The sequence below is a fragment of the Panthera leo genome, chromosome D2 (genome assembly GCF_018350215.1).
Source record: "Panthera leo isolate Ple1 chromosome D2, P.leo_Ple1_pat1.1, whole genome shotgun sequence".
Lineage (NCBI taxonomy): Eukaryota > Metazoa > Chordata > Mammalia > Carnivora > Felidae > Panthera > Panthera leo.
The window spans coordinates 42,591,870-42,611,469 of record NC_056689.1 but is presented as its reverse complement, the minus strand read 5'-3'; the positions used below and the strand labels follow the sequence as shown (position 1 = coordinate 42,611,469).

Here is a 19,600-nt window from a genome sequence, read left to right as displayed (position 1 = left end):
ACTTCACCTTCACTGTTTCATACCACTTCAAAGATTTCTAGCATTAGCATAAGAAAAAATACTCCTATCAGTTTCTGTAAACATTTTGTGCTAGAGTTACCAACGATAAGATGGCAGCTAGAAACATCAAGTCCTGACTGAGAAAAATATGTCCAGGTGTTATAAGGTAGAAAGCAGTAAGTGTTCTAAAGTGTAACAATGCATAGCAGACACAGGAATTACCTAAAATTATTTTCTTGTTACATACAAGTTTATTATTACTAAATACATTTTAAAGAATAAAAGGAAGATGGAAATGGACCCATCTGTAACATGCCTGTATTTTCATGCAGGCTCTGACATGCATCATGCAAACTGGAAAAAACAAAAACAAAAGAGTGACTATGAGGAAGGTGGTAGGAAAAAATCTGAAATTGTACTGTACCACGCTTTGTCAGAGAAGTAATGGACTAACTTCTCAACTCCTTGCCAATGGCATAATGGGAGAGCAGAGACAAGAAAAAGACAGGACAATGGTGTCAGAGACCACACATAACACCAAGGAATTGCCATGACTGGGTATAGCAGCCAACAGTATTTGCTTTGCTTTTGTTGTGTTTTCCTAGGCAGTATTATTTTACTTAGTATATTTGTATAAAATAAAAACATTTTTAATAAATTTATACTTTCTTGCTAAAGAGGTTTGCAAGTTAATGTAAATATTCATAACCACATAACAATATTATGTAAAACTTCTCACACTTAAAAGGAATCATTTGAAGAATCTTACCAGTTAAAATACAGATAGAATTTTGATACAACTTAATATTCATACTCCGTAGATCTAAAATGGTTCAGCCACATGTATCCCTTACAAAGCAAGTAGAAATTATTTCTTTAATAGTTTCAGAGTCTTGCACATTGTAAACTAAATACAATTCAATATTAGTTTTTTACTTTTATTACTGTTGCTACATTAAAGACCAATTCAAGTATAATCTGATCTTCATGTCTTAAATGTGATGTTCTAAATTAATAAGCAAGGTCTCCACACATCACTATAAAGATGGAAGACATGACCGGATTCCTAGCCTAACATAACTAGATTCAAAGAATTCTGTTCTATAATTCACATGAAACTTTCGAAAGTTTCTTGGGAACCAGGAATGCTCTTATTCATAACTCTAGATCTCATAATGGTGCCTCTAGATCTCAGAGAATTTAGAGTAGATAAGTGATTAATAAATAGAAATTATATATAAACAAATTCTGAGATAAGGAGTTCCATAGCTTTTGTAAGTTGATCAGTGAACTTCTTTAAAAACTATTAAACTGATTATTGACTTAAGTAAGCATTTACTACACAGGCACAATCAATTTGAGATGCTTAATTTTCATGGGTCTTTATCTCTAAGACACAGAACCTATTAGCATTTACCTCTGGGATTCAGAGTTCAGAAAATAAAACTAAACATCATAATAGTACAAGTCCATTGGTGTGACCAGTAAGCATGGTATATTTATCCAGAGTAAGATACTGCAGGCATTATGATACAACAAATATGACTAACAAAACAATCCCACAATCTACAGAGCAGGTTGTTTTAAAAAGCTTATACAGAAAACAGCAATTGCTGGGTTTCTTCATACGGGAAAGTTCCCAGAGAAACTAGTTTATGGGACAGCCTCCTGGACCATGAGTTTGATGCACATTTCTAGTCAATTAACCAAAGACTAATCTAAACAGCACTTGAAAATAAATAAACAGCACTTGAAATTAGCTGCAAAAAAGGACAGAGTGCCATATTCTATTTGTTCAGTTTTTACTGAGTTACTCTAGTTACCAATTCACTGAAAAATATTTTATTTTTATGAAAAGTCACTCCCAGAGCTAATTTCTCATTAAAGCACTGAAGCTAACGCTGCACTTACATATAAAATTGATGACAGTCACATGGTAGAGCCAGATTAAGCCATGTTAATGTATACTCTATGAACACGTTTAGCAATTCAACAATATACATCAAGTGTTTCTACAAAGTGCACACACCCTTTGTTTAAGTAACACCCTTCCAGTAATCTACATAAGAGAGATGATGATATTGATCTATACACAAGAATAAACTGCACTGTAAGAATATATTTCATAGGGAAAATTGGAAACATCAGTGCTCAATAATATTAATTAAAATGATTAGTCATTAATTAAATTAATATTAATGAAAATTATAGTATATCCACATAATGTATTATCATGTATCCATTAAAATGATGTTTTCAAGAAATATTTACTATATGAAGAATGTTCATGTAATGATGCTATGTGAAAAAAAGCAAAACCAAAAATTGGGAGGAAAATGAGAATATTATATGTTCTAAGAGCAAGTACTATTTCATACAACTTTTATCTGAATTTTAAATACACACACGTGTGTTGGGTTGTAAATACATAATTTCATTTAGTAAATATATACTGGGTTGTTGATATAAAATGAATTTGTAAGTGTCATTTGTCAAAAAGGTTTGTGAAATATCCTCTGAGGGTTATAAAAGGAAGAAGAGGAGGAGGATATAAGACAATGTAATCATCATTATTAATGTTATTCTGGGCAGAATACAGTTAGTTATTATACTATAAATTTAGAAATCAGGCAATACTAACACTACATCAAGAAACTGCTGAGCTATGAAGACACATGTATATAAACTTACGTTATTTTTGTTATTTAAAATCAAATTTGCCTCATCTAAGTTATTGCATGTGGAAGGTTAGGTCGATAAGATTTGTAAATTCTTTCAAGCCAAGATATTACAGAGCTAATTCAACAGTCTTTTAAGGCATGACAATAAATAGACATTATTTCAAAACATACTTCTTGAAAAGCCAAGTATTCCTAAAAGCATATGCTCTGGCAAGAAGTGCTACTTGAGATTATCATTAAGGATTTTTACTCGCTAAAAGCAATTTTTTAAATTAAATTTTCCTACTATGAGGTGGGTTATTTATCATTTTAATTTTACACAATTGGCAATTAAAAAGACTAAACCAGTATTAGTTAAAATATTTGGACAAAAGCTGAATGAAGTTAAGACAATAAGAAGACCCCTTCTATGTCTAAGTGTAGATATCTTCTACTAACCCAGAGAAAAATTTAATTTGAAATTGGAAGAGAAGCATCATCCAGTTGAGATTAGTAATATACTCAAGAAAAGAAATATAAGTCAAAATTTCCTGAGAAAGAAAATATATATATATATGTGTGTGTGTGTATGTATGTACACACATACATATATATATATATATACCAGGATTTTCTTAGACTTATCCTTAAATTCAGCAAGAACATCCTTGGCCAATGCAGCTCTCTGGAGTCACCAGAGCTAAACATTCCCTGTAAACATTAATTATTTCACTCTCCACATATCCAGAACAGGTTATCTCATTATGCTGGAAGGTCTACTATTCTTAATTAAAAACAAAAAGAAAACCAGATTGTCCTTCCTGAGACTAACAGCCAAGCTTGCCTTGCTTCTGCATTTAGAAAAAAAGGCAGTTTACTTATATTGATGCTCAAGAGGGCCTTGGAAAGAACTTGCTAATGAAAGAGATTATAATAAAGGAGAACTCTCTCAACTATCTACCATCACTTACAGAATTAGTCTCTTCAAAATTCAGCCCTAGGAATCATATACTGACTGACACAGAGACAAACATTATTTCAATAAATGTAAGTTTAGTGAAGGAAGGGGGAGATCTATTCCAAAACCTGATAAAAACCACTGTATTCCATACCCTTCTCCTTTTCTATATTAAAAAAAGAATTTAATATTCTAAAATTTCTAAAAAAATTTAAAATTCTGTATTTTATCATTTATAATTTACATAATTCTATATTTCATATTCTACAGAAATTCTATACTTTAAAGACATTTAAAATATTCTTAAAATTTTAAATTAATAATATTTTATTAATAAGCTGCTTTAGTTTTCAGAGGAAATCCAAAACAGTGTAGTAGTTTAGAACATATTTTTCCTCTAAAGGAACCTTCCCAGCTCAGTAAGAAATATCGAAAAGCCATGAACAAGTCCTCTAATTATTACTTTCCACAAATAGGGTCTTACAAGTCTCAATGATCAAGTTTCAGGGCTAGTTCTCTTAGCTATGTAAGCTGTGAGAACTTACCCAAGAAAAAACTCCAATATTGGCGTATTATCCTCTAGGTGGCTAACCAAAACTTTCTTCTTACTAATTTGAAGATGCAGAGAAAGAAGGTTTGATCCAGAAAAGGCAGAAAGACAGAATTTTGATAGTGTTGATAGACAGTGCTGCTTCATAGTCAGAAAATAAAAGGTAGCTTTTGACCCAAGAGGAAAGGAAGAAGCATTTGAAAACGGAGGACTAATAAATGACTCAACAGAGGGACAAGAAAATTCTAAAGCTATACAAGTAAGAAACTAGTGAAATGAGTGTTTCTGAGAAACATGTTTTGAAAACAAATGTAAACCTCTGTTTGCAATACAGAATAATTAACCTTAAATTTCAATTCCATATTATAGCTAGTTGAAGGGAAGGAGAATGAGGGAGAAAAATGGTGGGAGGAAAGGAGAACTACAAGGGGTTAAATTCAAGGCAGAAATGTTAATCTGAGGTAAATCTGTCAAAGCATGCAATTTACTGGCTGCAGGCCTAAAAATATATTATGTTATAGTTGCCCTTTGAAATTCAGATTCGTTTACTAGCATTTTAATGTAATTTCTTATGTGCTAGTGGTATCAAAATAGAGGAGAGAGGAAAGGAAAGTACTCAAAGAGAAGAAAAAGGAGGGCTACAGAGGTGGTGGGAGATGGAAAAGGAGGAAGATGAGGAGGAGGAAAAATCCCTTTTCTTGGTGCTTCAATTAAACAAATTAACTTGGTAATAAATAATTTGATATAAAAGCCTATTTTTCTACATGCTCATTTTAATTTTTATTTATTTATTTTTTTAAGTATGCTCCACACCAGCACGGAGCCCAAGGCAGGGCTGGAACTCACAACCCTGGGACCAAGAACGAGATCAAGAGTTGCACACTCAACCCACTGAGCCACCCACAAGTTCCAATCCTATTTTTCTTTAAAACAGAAAGCACAGGGGCGCCTGGGTGGTTCAGTCAGTTAAGCTTCCGACTTCGGCTCAGGTCATGATCTCACGGTTCATGGGTTCGAGCCCACATCGGGCTCTGTGCTGACAGCTCAGAGCCTGGACCCTGCTTCAGATAATGTGTCTCCCTCTGTCTCTGCCCTTCCCCTGTTCACGCTCTGTCTCTCGAAAGTAAATAAATGTAAAAAAAAATTAAAAAGAAATAAGTAAAATAAAACAGAAAAGGGAGGGCGATGTTAATAGCCAAAAAATAAGCTTCAAACTTTGCCTCAAATTCATGCTGATACCTCATAATTTTCCAAATTCCCATAAATGAATTTTTATTTGAATAAATCCCATTTCCTAATTTTAACTGCTTAAAATTTCTCCCTTTTGGACCTTTCATACTTCGCATGGATAAAGATAATTTATGAAAAAATTGATGTGAATCAAAAATCAGGGCAAATCCATGGAGAAGGCATAAAAGTGACTGATTGACAATATTATTATCTCTTTTTCATTAATATTAGCTTTTTTTGGGTGACTTTTCAAAAAAGATAAAATATAACCAACTTACCAGGTGTACTTAAGTACATAATATAACATAAACACTGTTTAGGAAAGCAGATTTAATGTAAACAAAAATTTTCTTAAGTCAATTACTAAATCATTAGAAATGTTAGTAAATCATGCATATTCAAAAGCCATTTTCTTCTGTACTGTAAAGCAACTGGATGAATTATAAAACCATATTAGTTGTTAAAAAATACCCTTGAAGAATGATTAAAAAGACTTCTTTTAGATGACAGTGAAATGCAATCAAAGTTTTTTGATTAGGAAATATTTAAAGAAATGTGCAATGGTCTAGTAAGCCTGCTCCCTCAATAGTATGCATCTGGCCATATCACTGTAGGAACTGTGTACTTTTTTTTTTTTAACATAACTAGATTAAAAAAATTGTTATTCATATATCTCAAGGTCACTAAAAAAGAAAATACATTAAAGGCAGATGCATGTCAGCAGGTCTAGGGTCACTGGCAATAGGTTTAAACAGTATTAGAATGAAATTAACTTCAGGTAGTTTTCCTAAGGCTCTAAGTAGATGTCTATTCACATGCAGTCAAAGGAAGAGTTAATTAAGAGAAGAGAGCCCAGGGAGTGCTGATTTAGCACATGCCTGCAGGTCACTCTGGACAGGAGAGAGGGTGCTGGGGAAGGGATAGGTCATGCAGAAGGGCAATACCATGAAGGGGAAGCCAGAGCAGGATAGGAGTGAGAGACACAGACTCACTCTGTCTGCGGTGCGGCGGAACAGTCCGTGGGATCCCCTGGAAGGAGCCCTGCCAAGGAGAGAAGGAGGGAGCAGAATACCCACCCTGTGCAGAGAGAGATGGGGTGGGGAGGTATAATAAAAAAGGGAACCGAAAAATAGAGAAACCAAAGTCATACTTTAAAAAAAAAAAAATAACAATAGTGTTAATAAGAAGACAGATTTCATTTTTTTAAATATAGGTAGTTCAAATGATTAAAATACATCATAATCGAAAATTAGGTATTTTTCATATATTAAAAAATTATTTTCCCCTAATATTTATAGTTAACACATAAGAAATAAAAAATATATATTCTTCCTGGTATACATTACATTTATCATTATAGCTTTTTTTACAACAGCAGATTCCAGTCTTTTGCAAAATTTGAAAGCATTTAAAAGGGGAGATACACTTTTAAGTATTAAACACAGAAATTGCATCAATTATATAAATCAGGCAGCAAAAAAAACTATCATACAAAAAATGTTTACTTCTTTTTAAATCATAGGTTTTCAGAAGATTAACAGGTAAAATAAAGAACACTGGTTGAAGATAGCAGAACCAACACAGCATTAAAAAGACTGAGAATGTTTTGAGAGTGAGTACCGTCAAGAATGTGACATACAGGCCACAGGTTAAACATGCATGCTTTTTTTTTTTTTAATTTATTTTTTCAAATTTACATTCCAGTTAGTTATCATATAGTGCAACAATGATTTCAGGAGAGGATTCCTTAAAGCCCCTTACCCATTTAGCCCATCCCCCCCTCCCACAAGCCCTCCAGCAACCCTCTGTTCTCCATATTTAAGAGTCTCTTCTGTTTTGTCCCCCTCCCTGTTTTTATATTATTTTTGCTCCCCTTCCCTTATGTTCATCTGTTTTCCATCTTAAAGTCCTCATATAAGTGAAGTCATATGATATTTGTCTTTCTCTGACTAATTTCACTTAGCATAATACCCTCTAGTTCCATCCACATAGTTACAAATGGCAAGATTTCATTCTTTTTGATTGCCTAGTAATACTCCATTGTATATATATATACCATATCTTCTTTATCCATTCATCCATCGATGGACATTTGGGCTCTTTCCATACTTTGGCTATTGTTGATAGTGCTGCTATAAACATGGTGGGGAGCATGTGTCCCTTCGAAACAGCATACCTGTATTCCTTGGATAAATACCTAGTAGTGCAATTGCTGGGTTGTAGGGTAGTTCTATTTTTAATCTTTTCAGGAACCTCCATACTGTTTTCTAGAGTGCAGGCATGCTTTTTAAAATGAATAATTTATGGCTTCTTAGATTTACTTAATAACAGATTATCAGAATTGGAATACACCTGCAATGGCATTTACTTCAGTCTCCTCACTTGGGTCATCAAGCAAGAAAAAATTTATTCAATGTCCCACAAATAGGACAAAATTGGGTCTCAGGTCTGTTCCTGGCCTCCTCACCAACTGAAATACATCCACAAATAAAACTATTAAAACACTAACAAATCATCAAGGAAAATGAGCTGTAAATCATTATACCCAGTTCAATTTGCAAAAGAAAGTATACATAATTTTTAGACCAATTAATTGGACAGAGAAATAATTTATTAGAAGATTACTAACATAGTTTATTGGTGTTCACAGTTTTCATAAACACTAGTCCAAATAAATTTTTTCCCACTTGTTTATCAATATTTCTTGGCTCAGTTCAATATAATCAGGTATTCCTTTAAATTTAAGAGTAATCGTAACTACACTGCTCATATAAAACAAAAACAAAATGATCCACTTTCTATGTTAATGAAGAGGAAAAACAGCTCCAAGGAACCACATGGAATTAATGATCTTTAGAATATCCTAGTTAAATAAGATCCTACCTTTTGAAATTATCTTTTCTCCACTAACTTGGCCATAGATGTTTGCAAAAATAGCTTACAAACTATTTAATAGGGTGATGATCCCCAGTGCTCTCCAAAAATATTACCTGATACAATTCTATTTTGCTGTTTCAGAAATGTTTTGGTTCAAAACCTTTACACAAAACAAGTCCTCAACCAAGAAGGGACATGCACTTTTCCTATGAGTATCACCAAGGCCAGCCACTGCTCTGGGTAAAGACACTTTCAGATAGGAATTTTGTACATAAGCTAAACTAGCAGTCAGGGATTCCTTTTCAAAGAAATAAATTCTCTCTGGGGTTCTGTGAATATAGTACTAACTGGGAGCCAGGGGAACTGTGTTTTTCTTTGGATCTTCCTTAAGTCCTGCAACCTTGAAAAAGTCACTGATTTTTCTGAGCCTCAGTTTCATCATTTGTAAGATGAAAGACTGGAATGTGCTATAGAATGAATTATTTGTGTTCCCCCAAAATTTGATGTTGAGATGTATTTCCCCAGTGTGACGGTATTTGGAGGTAGGGACTTTGGGAGGTGATTAAGGCATGGGGGTGGAACCCTCATGAATGGAATTAGTGCCCTTATTAAAAAAAACAACAGCAGCAGCAACAACAACAACACAGAAAGCTCCCTAGTCCCATCTACCATGAGAAGACATGATGAGATGACTGTCTATTATGAAGGCCCTCACCAGAAACTGAATCTGCCAGTGTCTTTGATCCTCGGCCTCTCAGCCCCCAAATCCATGGGAGATGGATTTCTATTGTTTATAAGCCACCCAATCTATGGTATTCTGTTATAGCTTCCCAAGCAGACTAAGACAGAATAGTTTATCTCTAAGAAACTTCTCACTTTTAGTTCTTATCAGTTACTCACATACCTGTCCTAATCCCTACTCCAGTCATTTTTATCCTTTAATTGTATAATTCTACATATATGGCATTTGAAACAACTTTGTATCAAATGGTATCTCATGATAATTATTTCTTTGAAATACTTTTAGTGTAAGTATCTGTCATGATACCTAAAAATCTGACAGGAGTTTTTTTGTTTTTTTGTTTTTAATTTTTTAATGTTTCTTTATTTTTTGAGAGAGAGACAGACAGAGCATGAGCCAGGGAAAGGCACAGAGAGAGGGAGACATAGAATCCAAAGCAAGCTCCAGGCTCCGAGCTGTTATGACAGTACAGTGCCCCATGAGGGGCTTGATCCATGGACCATGAGATCATGGACTGAGCCCAAGTCAGAAGCTTAACTGACTGAGCCACCCCGGCACCCCAAACCTGGCAGGAGTTTTAAAGGATGTTAAATGTCCTACCTTCTTTACCTGGCACACAGCAGGCTCTTAGTAACTGTTTATGGATTTAAACTGCATTAAATGAAGTTACTGTATTTACCTAGAGATGAAGCTATAATATTAGGCCTGAATGCATATTACAAGCACCTAAGAATCTTAGAAATAAAACTGATGACACCCATCTTCACTCACCCAAGAGAAACAAACCATCATCTATGGGGCAAGGTTTGAGCATGAGAGGGAAAGAGAGACAACCTTGTGAAATAAACACATAAATAGCTCTGCCTGCTACTGCCAAGGGGCACCCATTTAATAAACTGTTTGAACAGTTGTCATTTGAATTTATGACTAGAAAGGCAAAAAATATTACTCATTTTACTTACTTCACTTTTCCACTTTTCCACCTCCATCTGCCCAATTCCTATGCAGCCTTCCAAGCCCATTTCAAATCCATTCTCTAGAAGCTTTTCCGGATTCTACCTAAATTAACTATGATCACTCTTGTTTATAAACACCCACATCATTTGGTGGTACTTGTCTCAGGGAATTTTTCTTCTGCTTTTCATTATATTGATTTGAATATTTCTATTATTCTTCTATTAAATATAAGCATCTTGAGAGTAATAATAGCTTTCTTACTTTCCTTGGTGTCAATCATAGTTTCATTAAGAGATGTTCACAGAAAAAGCAAGAGTGGCTATATTAATATCAAATAAAGGAAGATTCAGGGAAAACTTCCAGGCATAAAAAATTACCTTATAAAATGATAAAAGGGTCAATCTACCAAAAAGACATAGTGATCCTAAACATATATGCACCAAACTACAGAACTGTGTAACACATGAAACAAAAACTGACAGAACTGAACGGCCAAATCCACAATTACAGCTGGAGAATCTAACACCCCTCTCTTAATAATTGATAAAACAACTAGACAATAAAATCGACAGTGATACCGAGGACTCAAGGACATCATCAATAATCAGGATCTAATCAATGTTTATAGAATACTCCATCCAGCAACAGCAAAATATGCATTCTTTTTAAGAGTCCATAGATCACTTATCACCTTTACCAGTCTAGGCGATAAAACAAACCACAACAACTAAAAGACAAACTGCACAAAAGGTGTTTTTTTAATATAAAGGGGACATTTAAAAAAAAGTTTATTAATATATTTATTTAGAGAGAAAGAGCATGAAAGTGAGTGGAGGAGGAGCAGAGAGAGAGAGCAAATCTCAAGCAGGCTCCGTGCTATCAGTGCCAGCACAGAACCTGTCATGGAGCTCGAACCCATGAACCATGAGATCATGACCTGAGCTGAAATCAAGAGTCAGATGCTTAACGGACTGATCAACTCAGGTGTCCCACACAGAATGTGTGTGTGTTTTAAAGGAATGAAGTTCTTTGTTTTTTAAAGTTTATATACTCATTTTCAGAGAGACAGAGAGAGAGAGACTGAGAGACAGAGAAAAAATGGAGAAGGGGTAGAAAGAGAGGGAGGAGAGAATCCTAAGCAGGCTCCATGCTCAGCATGGAGCCCAACGTGGGGCTCAATCCCACCACCCTGGGATCGTGACCTGAGCTGAAATCAAGAGTCAGATGCTTAACTGATTGAGCCACCCAGGCGCCTCCAGAATGTGTTTTTGACCACCATGGAATCAAATTAGAAATCCAAAACAGAAAAATGACAGAAAAACTTCTGAACACTTGGTTACTCAACAATTCATGGATTAAAGAAATCTCAAGGGAAATTAAACACACATGCGTGCGCACATGCACACACGCTGAATACAAAAGAAACACATACTGAAAGTTATGGAACACAGCTACAGTAGTGACAAAAAAGAGAAAAAAAAAACCCACAAATCAACAAGCTGAACTGCCACCTTAAGAAACTTGGGGAAAAAAAAAACAAAATAAACCAAAAATGAGTAGAAAGAAGGGGGCGCCTGGGTGGCTCAGTCGGTTAAGTGTCCGACTTCAGCTCAGGTCACGATCTCGCAGTCCGTGAGTTCGAGCCCCGCGTGGGGCTCTGGGCTAATGGCTCAGAGCCTGGAGCCTGTTTCAGATTCTGTGTTTCCCTCTCTTTCTGCCCCTCCCCCGTTCATGCTCTGTCTCTCTCTGTCTCAAAAATAAATAAACGTTAAAAAAAAAAAAAAAGAAAAAAATGAGTAGAAAGAAGGATACAATGAAGAGCAGAAACTACTGAAACTGAACACAGAAAAACAGAGGTAATCAAAGAGATAAAAAGTTGGTTCTTTGAAAAGTTCAACAAAATTGACAGATCACTGCAAATGATAAAGAATATTGAAGAGAAGACTTAAATTAGCAAAATTAGGAATGAAACAGGGTATCAATACAGATCCTCCAGCCATTAAAAAGATGGCAAGACAATACTATGAACAACTTTATAGTCATAAATTTGACAAAAGAAGATATGGATGAATTCATCAAAACCACAAACTATGAAAACTCATCTGAGTTGAAAGAAATCACTTGAATAGGTCTATAACAATTAAAAAACTCCCCCAGGGGCACCTGGGTGGCTCAGTCAGTTGAGCATTTGTTCGACTCTTGATCTCACCTTAGGTCATGATCTGACAGCTTGTGATATCGAGCCTGCTTGGGATTCTCTCTCTCCCTCTCTTTCTGCCCCTTCCCAGCTCATGCTCTTTTTCTCTCTCTCTCTCAAAATAAATAATAAATAAACTTAAACCCTGCCCTCCGCAAAAGAAATCTCCAGGCCTAGGTGGTTCACTGGATAATTCCACCAAGTATTTAAACAATTAATACCAATTCTACACAATCTCTTCCAGAAAACGTAACTAGAGGAAAAAATACTTTCCCACTCATTTATGAGGCTAGAATTAACCTAAAACAAAGCCAGACAAAGATAGTACACCCCCACCCCAAAACAACAATTACTCCTCACAAATATAAACGTAAACAATCCTTAATACCACTGAATAATTCAGAAATACATAAAAGAATTATATACCATGACTAAATGGGGTTTAGGTCCACAAGATTGATTCAAAAACAATGAATGCAATCAGTAGGCTAAAGCAAAAAACAAACAAACAAACAACAAAACATATGTTCGTATATATTAGTATAGCAAAAGCATTTAACAACATCAACACACATTCATGATGAAAACTCTCAGCAAACGAAGAATAGAAAGGAAGTTCCTCAACTAGCATCTTTCAAATATCTATAGCTAACATTCATTTAACGGTGAAAGACTGAATGCTTTTCCCCGTAAATCAGGAACATGGCAAGAATGCCCACCTTCATAATTCTTATTCAACTTACTACTGGAAGTTCTAACCAGTGGCATAATGCAAGCAAAGAAAAGATATATAGATCAAAAAGTAAAAACACTGTTCATATTTGCAGATGACAGGATAGTCCATGTAGAAAATCCAGATTTACAGGAAAAACGCCCAGAACTTGTGGGTTTAATAAGTTCATAGGATACAAGATCCATATACAAAAATCAATTGTATTTCTAAATACCAGCAATGAACACATGAAACTTAAATTTAAAAGACAATGCCATTTATAATAACTCAAATTGATGAAATACATAATAAATCTAAGCATATGAAGAACTTGTATTCTAAAAACTAGAAAATGTTGGTTAAAGAAATAAAAAATGATTTAAATTAATGGGGAGCTATACCTTATTCATGGATGGGAAGACTCAACATATATTAAAGATGTTAACTCCAAAATGATATTTAAGTATAACATATTTTCTGTCAAAATCCTGGCAAGAATTTTTGTAGATAAACACACGCTAATTCTAAAATTATGTGGAAAAGCAAATAAATTAGAATATATAAACGATTATGAAAAAGAAAAAGTAGGAGGAATCACTCAAGACTTTTTATATAGTTACAGCAATCAAGACAGTGAGGTATTGGTGGAGGGGTAGATACATAGATAAATGGAACAGAGAAATCAGAAGCAGATCCCCACAAGTATATAGTTCACTGATTTTTGACAAAAACACAAAAGTAATTCAACAGAGAAAGGGCAGTATGCATGTATGTACATATGTATGTGTGAATGTATTTATTTATTTTAGGTAGGCTTCATACCCAGTGCAGAGTTCAATGCAAGTTCAAACTCAGGACCCCAAGATCAAGACTTGAGCTGAGATCAAGAGTTGGATGCTTAACTGACTGAACCACCCAGGTGCCCCATAGAAAGTATAGTCTTTTTTAACAAATGGTGCAAAGCAACTGGATACTGGAAGGAAAATAATGAACCTTGACCTAAACCTCATATCTTACATAAAAATTAAGTCAAGATGGATCACAGATTCAAATGTAGAATGTAGAAGTATAAACATCCTCGACGGAAACAAACTTTTCAACGTCTTGGCCTTGGTGAAACATTTAGGCATAACACAAAAAGCACAATCCATAAAAGACAAAAAATATTCATAAATTGGACTTCATCAAAATTAAGATATTTTACTCTTGAATTACTAGGTGAGGAAGATTTCCCCAATAAGGGGAAAATTCTTGCAAACCACATACTTTACTCTTATGTAAGGACTTGGATAATATATCAAGAACTCTCAAAATTCAACATTAAAAAAATTAAAAATCGAGTTACAAAATGGGAAGACAGGAAGATGTATTTCAAGAAGAAAATGGCAAGTTAAATACACAAAAGACATTAGCGCCATTAGCCATTATGGAAATAGAAATTAAAACCACACTGATATATCACTAGACACTTAGCAGAATGGCTAAAATTAAAAAAATAACACTACTAAATACTAATAAAGATGTAGAGAAACCAGGGGCACCTGGGAGGCTGTCAGTTAAGTGTCTGACTCTTGATTTTGGCTCAGGTCATGATCCCACAGTTTCGTGAGTTCAAGCCCCATGTTGGGCTCTGCACAGACAGTGCAGAGCCTGCTTGGGATTCTCTCTCTCCCTTTCTCTGCCCCTCCCCCACTCGTACTGTCTCTCTCTCAAAAATAAATAGATAAATTTAAAAAAATATGCAGAGAAACTGTATCTCTCATACAATGTTGATGAGAATCTGTTCCAGCAGTTGTTCTGATAAGCAGTTTGGGAGTTTCTTTGAGAACTAAATACAGAGTTACCATGTGACCCAGAATGCACACTCTGGGCATTTATCCCAGAGAAATGAAAATTTCCTCTACACAAATACTCGCAGCAGCTTTATTTGTAATAGCCCAAAACTGGAAATGATCAAAATGTCTTTCAATAGATAAAGTGGTTAAACAAACTATAGAACATCCATATCATGGAATACTACTTGGCAATAAAAAGGAGCAAATTACTGATAGACACAACTTCTTGGATGAATTTCCTTATGCTGAGTGAAAAAAGTCAATCTCAGGGTGCCTGGGTGGCTCAGCTGGTTGAGCATCTGACTTTGGCTCAGTTCATGATCTTCATGGGTTCAAGCCCCATATCAGGCTCTGTGCTGACAGCTCAGAGCCTGAAGTCTGCTTTGAATTCTGTGTTTCCCCCTTTCTCTGCCCCTCCCCTACTCGTGCTCTGTCTCTCAAAAAATAAAATAATATGTTTAAAAAATTTTTTAAAAATCCAATCTCAAAAGGTCACACACTATATAATATCACTTACATAAAATTCTTGAAATCACCAAATTAAAGGTATGGAAAAACAGATAGTGGCTGCCAGGAGTTAGGAATGGTAGAGGAAGGGAATGGTCCTGACTCTTAAAAGGTAGCACACAAGGCAAAACTTCATAGTGGCACGATAATTCTGTATCTTAAATATGGTGGTTGTTGCTGGAATCTAAGCAGTAATAAAATGGCATAGAACTACAAAAATACTAATGTCAGTTTCCTGGGTTTGATATTGTATTGTAACTACATAAAGTGTAACCATTGTGGGATAATGGGTGAACCATACAAGGGATCTTTCTGTACTATTTTTGCAACTTTTTATAATCTGTGAGTATTTAAAATAAAAAGTAAAAAAAAAGAGAAGAATGAAACCATAATGCACTTTAGAGTAATACAGAGGAAAACTATTTAAAATGCTGATTACATTGGTAGGGAGAGAAAGAAAACATGTTTAAAGATATTCTCATCTCTATAAAGGTAATTTCCCTGAGTATGAAAATAAGAAAGACTATGTACTCCTTTTAACAGTAAACAACTGAATTAGCTATAAAATAAATACACGACTAACTAAACCTTGAGATCAGGCAACTTCAGAAACAACAGATATCTGAGCAACACTAAGCAGCAGTACTAAGAGTAGGCACTGGCTCCCCATGATTCTATATCTATTAGTAGTGTTTCCACAACAAAAGAGAACTTGTAGAGAAGAACCTAACTTAGAAACTTAGAAGATTTAGGATTTATAAGATGTAAGGAAAGGGTGAGAGACCTGATCTTCAGCAAAAAGACAGCAGAAGCAAAGCAAGTTCCCAAATGCATGGAGCTGTTCCAGCAGTGAGTGCTGGAACACACTACATCCCTGAACTGAAGTCTGCCGTTAGTCATGGCAATTCTATGATGGAGTTGAAAGCCAGAAGGTCTAGTCCCCAAATCTGGAACACATGTCCACCATCCTCTGGTCCAGAAAGAAGAGCCTCATTCTCCTGTCCTCTTAGGTGTCCTTTGCTATCTGCTCACGAATATCATAAACTAAGAATCAGGCAATGTCTTTGATTTAGCATCCAAAACCCTTAGCACACTGGGACTGAAATACAGAACAAACTAATCAAAGTTCACTGAATGAATGAATAAATGGCTCTATGGTTTAAAAGCTGAAGGAATGTACTATTTATTTATTTATTTATTTATTTGGTCAATTCCTGCTACTTAGTTCAGGTTTAAAGCCTAATCCAATGACCTCCACACAGAACTGAATTATGGCTGGTCTGAAAGGAAATGTACTCTAAATGCAAAATACCCCCCAAATGTCAAAGACTTAGTACCAGTAAAAAATAAAAAATCAGAATGTAAAATATCTCAATATCTTCTTTATATTGTTTTCATGCTCAAATAGTACTCTTGGGTTAATAAAATGTTTTATTAAAGTTAATTCCACAGGGGGCCTGGGTGGCTCAGTTGGTTAGGTGTATGACTCTTGATTTCAGCTCAGGTCATGATCTCACAGTTTTGTGAGATTGAACCCCGCATTGATAGCGTCCCTGTGGCAGTGTGGAGTCTGCTTGGGATTGTCTCTCTCTCCTCTCTCTGCCCTTCCCCTCATGCCTCTCATGTGTGCGCTCTCTCTCTCTCTCTCTCAAAATAAATAAATAAACTTAAAAAAATTAAATCTGCTTGTCCCGTTTTCACTCTAATTTGGATACTAGGACATTTACAAATGTAGGTCACAGTATATTTCTACTGGAGCACTAATCTAGAAGGCAGCAAGTGCATAATTCTGTCTTAGTTGATGCCATGAAGTCATGAAGTTCCCTAAGCTCTAACCAAGAAAGTACCTTTTGCTCATCGAAATCTACTTTAAATCTTCTGATGACTTTTAAGATGAAATGGTAGATATGAGATGCTTTCTGCTAGAGAAACCACAATGGTTGTGTATAAAAACTAAGAGCAGTAGGTATGCATATGAATATATTCAATCCAAAGGGAAAAATAAAATCTACTTATAGAAAAACATGCCTGGGATATCTGACAAATAGTTTAATAATATGCATGATATTCTAATTACACTTTAAAATTGGTGGGACATAAAAAAAACAGAAACAAAAACAAAATAAGGGAAAAAAAACCCTGAAAAACAGAAGTGTCTGAACTCAGGGTTTTAGAGGCAACTTCATTTTTCTCAAGATAAAGTCTACTGAGACCAAGTCTTCACATAAAAACATTTGTGTGAGGGCCGCATGAGTGGCTCAGTTGGCTGGACGTCCGACTCTTGATTTTGGCTCAGATCATGATCTCACCGTTGGTGAGATTGAGCCCCACGTCTAGCTCGGTGACAGCGCGAAGCCTGCTTGGAATCCTCTCCTCACCCTCCGTCCCTTCCTTTGCTCTCTCTCTCTCAATAAATAGATAAACTTAAAAAACAGAACAACCATTTGTGTGAACTCTGTGTGGGATAAGGCAAGGAACTGTGAGCCAATTCTGTCAGAACACTTGTAGCTCTCCCATCAAACAGCTTTTTCTTAATGCAGAGGTGAGAACACACAAGAGTTTCCACCTGAAGTTAAGAGTGTGGGGGATTTTTATCTTAGCAATGAGGAGATAAAACTTTTCCTGATTCATGATTAGTTTGCTTATTTCTCCCTCTTCTGGGAGAGCTTAGGAAACTTCCTTAGGAAACTTCCTTGCTCCCAAAGGATTTGTGGCACTTGGCACTGCAACAGTGAGCTTTCCTAGTAGATAAAGCTTTATCAGTAAAGATTTCTGTCCATACACTCAAGTCTCCCCTATGCTCTTAATCTACATCTCTAGCTAATTTCTCCTGATTGATTTCATCTGAAAGACTGATTTGATCAAGATGCTTCTTTTTTGTTTTTTGAGAGAGAGAGAGAGAGAGAGAGAGAGAGAGAGAGAGAGAGAGTAGGAGAAAGGGGCAGAGAAGACCAAAGAGAGAGAATCTTCAGCAGGCTCCACATTCAGTGTGGAGGCTAATGTGGGGCTCGATCCCATGATGCTGGGATCAGATGCCACCCAGATGCCCTGATCATTTGCTTCGAGAAACCTAATAGGATCATCCATTTCTCACTAATTGCTATCATTAAATTTCTAAGAGCAAAATCTCTTTATGTCCTGCCTACACCCTTGATGTACAAGTCAGTAAATTAAAATTCTATATCACACAAATGAAATGGATCCCAGTAGTAGAAAACTTTGGTGGTATCATTTGTTTTTTTAACTATAGTATAGGTAAACTTTGCTTCTGTCAGTGGATACTTTAAACAAAGTTTTAAAACTTCCTTTTATAATTCTGGCATTTGGTACTGGAGGGCACAGATTTAGATACCCTTAAATTTACAACTAGATAAGTCACTCAGTCGCTAAGATAGTCATATTTAATTTGTTCTTAGCCTTGAAAAACAATTCTATTTTTCAGTTAATGGTTTCAGATGTGTCCACAAAAGTTATAGTGTAACTGTTTAAAAATCAGTGTAAAGATACACATAATAGAATTCTTATTGTGTTGCCATAAATACATGCAGCTAGAATGTGATGTCTCAGCTATACAGGTGGCTCCTGTTAGCATTTGGGTCACAGGAACACAGGCCATATTCAATGGTCAATATCTAAAAATGACTAACATTAACAATTTAAAAATAGTTATATGATCACATTGTAATTATTTGTTTAAAATTTTTTTTAATGTTTATTTATTTTTGAGACAGAGAGAGAGAGCATGAACGGGGGAGGGTCAGAGAGAGGGAGACACAGAATCTAAAACAGGCTCCAGGCTCTGAGCTGTCAGCACAGAGCCCGACACGGGGCTGGAACTCATGTACCGCGAGATCGTGACCTGAGCCAAAGTCGGACGCTCAACCGAACGAGCCACCCAGGCGCCCCTAATTATTTGTTTAAACATCAAAGTATATGTATATTTCACTTAAAATACTTCTAGTGGCATATGTTATATATAAGCAATTAGTGAATATAAATAAATAAAAGAACTCTACAAAGAAACAAATCCTTTAATTCCCTTCAGAAATATATAGGAGTAATAATATAACACTTATCCAATTGGGAGAAAATGGCATACCAAAGTATAAAATCAGGTCATTATTCTCACGTAAAAATTAACTAATAATTATGCTGCCCACTCCCAAATCAGGAAGGCATAGCGTAAAAGAAAAAGGACTTAGGAGAGTGTCCTCTTAAGACAAACCTTTAGGTTGTAATGTTCCTTTCATTTAGTATTTCATCTTCTCTCCCAAGCAAGAAAAAAAAGGGAGGGAGTGGAGTTCTCTAATAGTTACATATATCATGCTGCTAGGAACTAGACAAACTACTTTTCCTTTGAAAATTATAAACGGTT

At 35.4% G+C, this 19,600-nt stretch overlaps 1 protein-coding gene across 7 annotated transcripts in view; it reads right to left on the bottom strand.

The window, feature by feature from the left end:
• CCSER2 (coiled-coil serine rich protein 2) overlaps window positions 1-19,600 on the bottom strand; it is a 186,860-nt gene that overhangs the window by 7,009 nt on the left and 160,251 nt on the right. The window contains exon 10 of one of the 7 annotated variants that reach the window (XM_042907896.1): window positions 6,391-6,475. The exons of the other annotated variants lie outside the window; for them this stretch is intronic. Within the exon in view, the coding sequence (XP_042763830.1) occupies window positions 6,391-6,475 (85 nt within the window). The remainder of the gene's footprint in view (window positions 1-6,390; window positions 6,476-19,600) is intronic. 7 annotated transcript variants of the gene reach the window in all.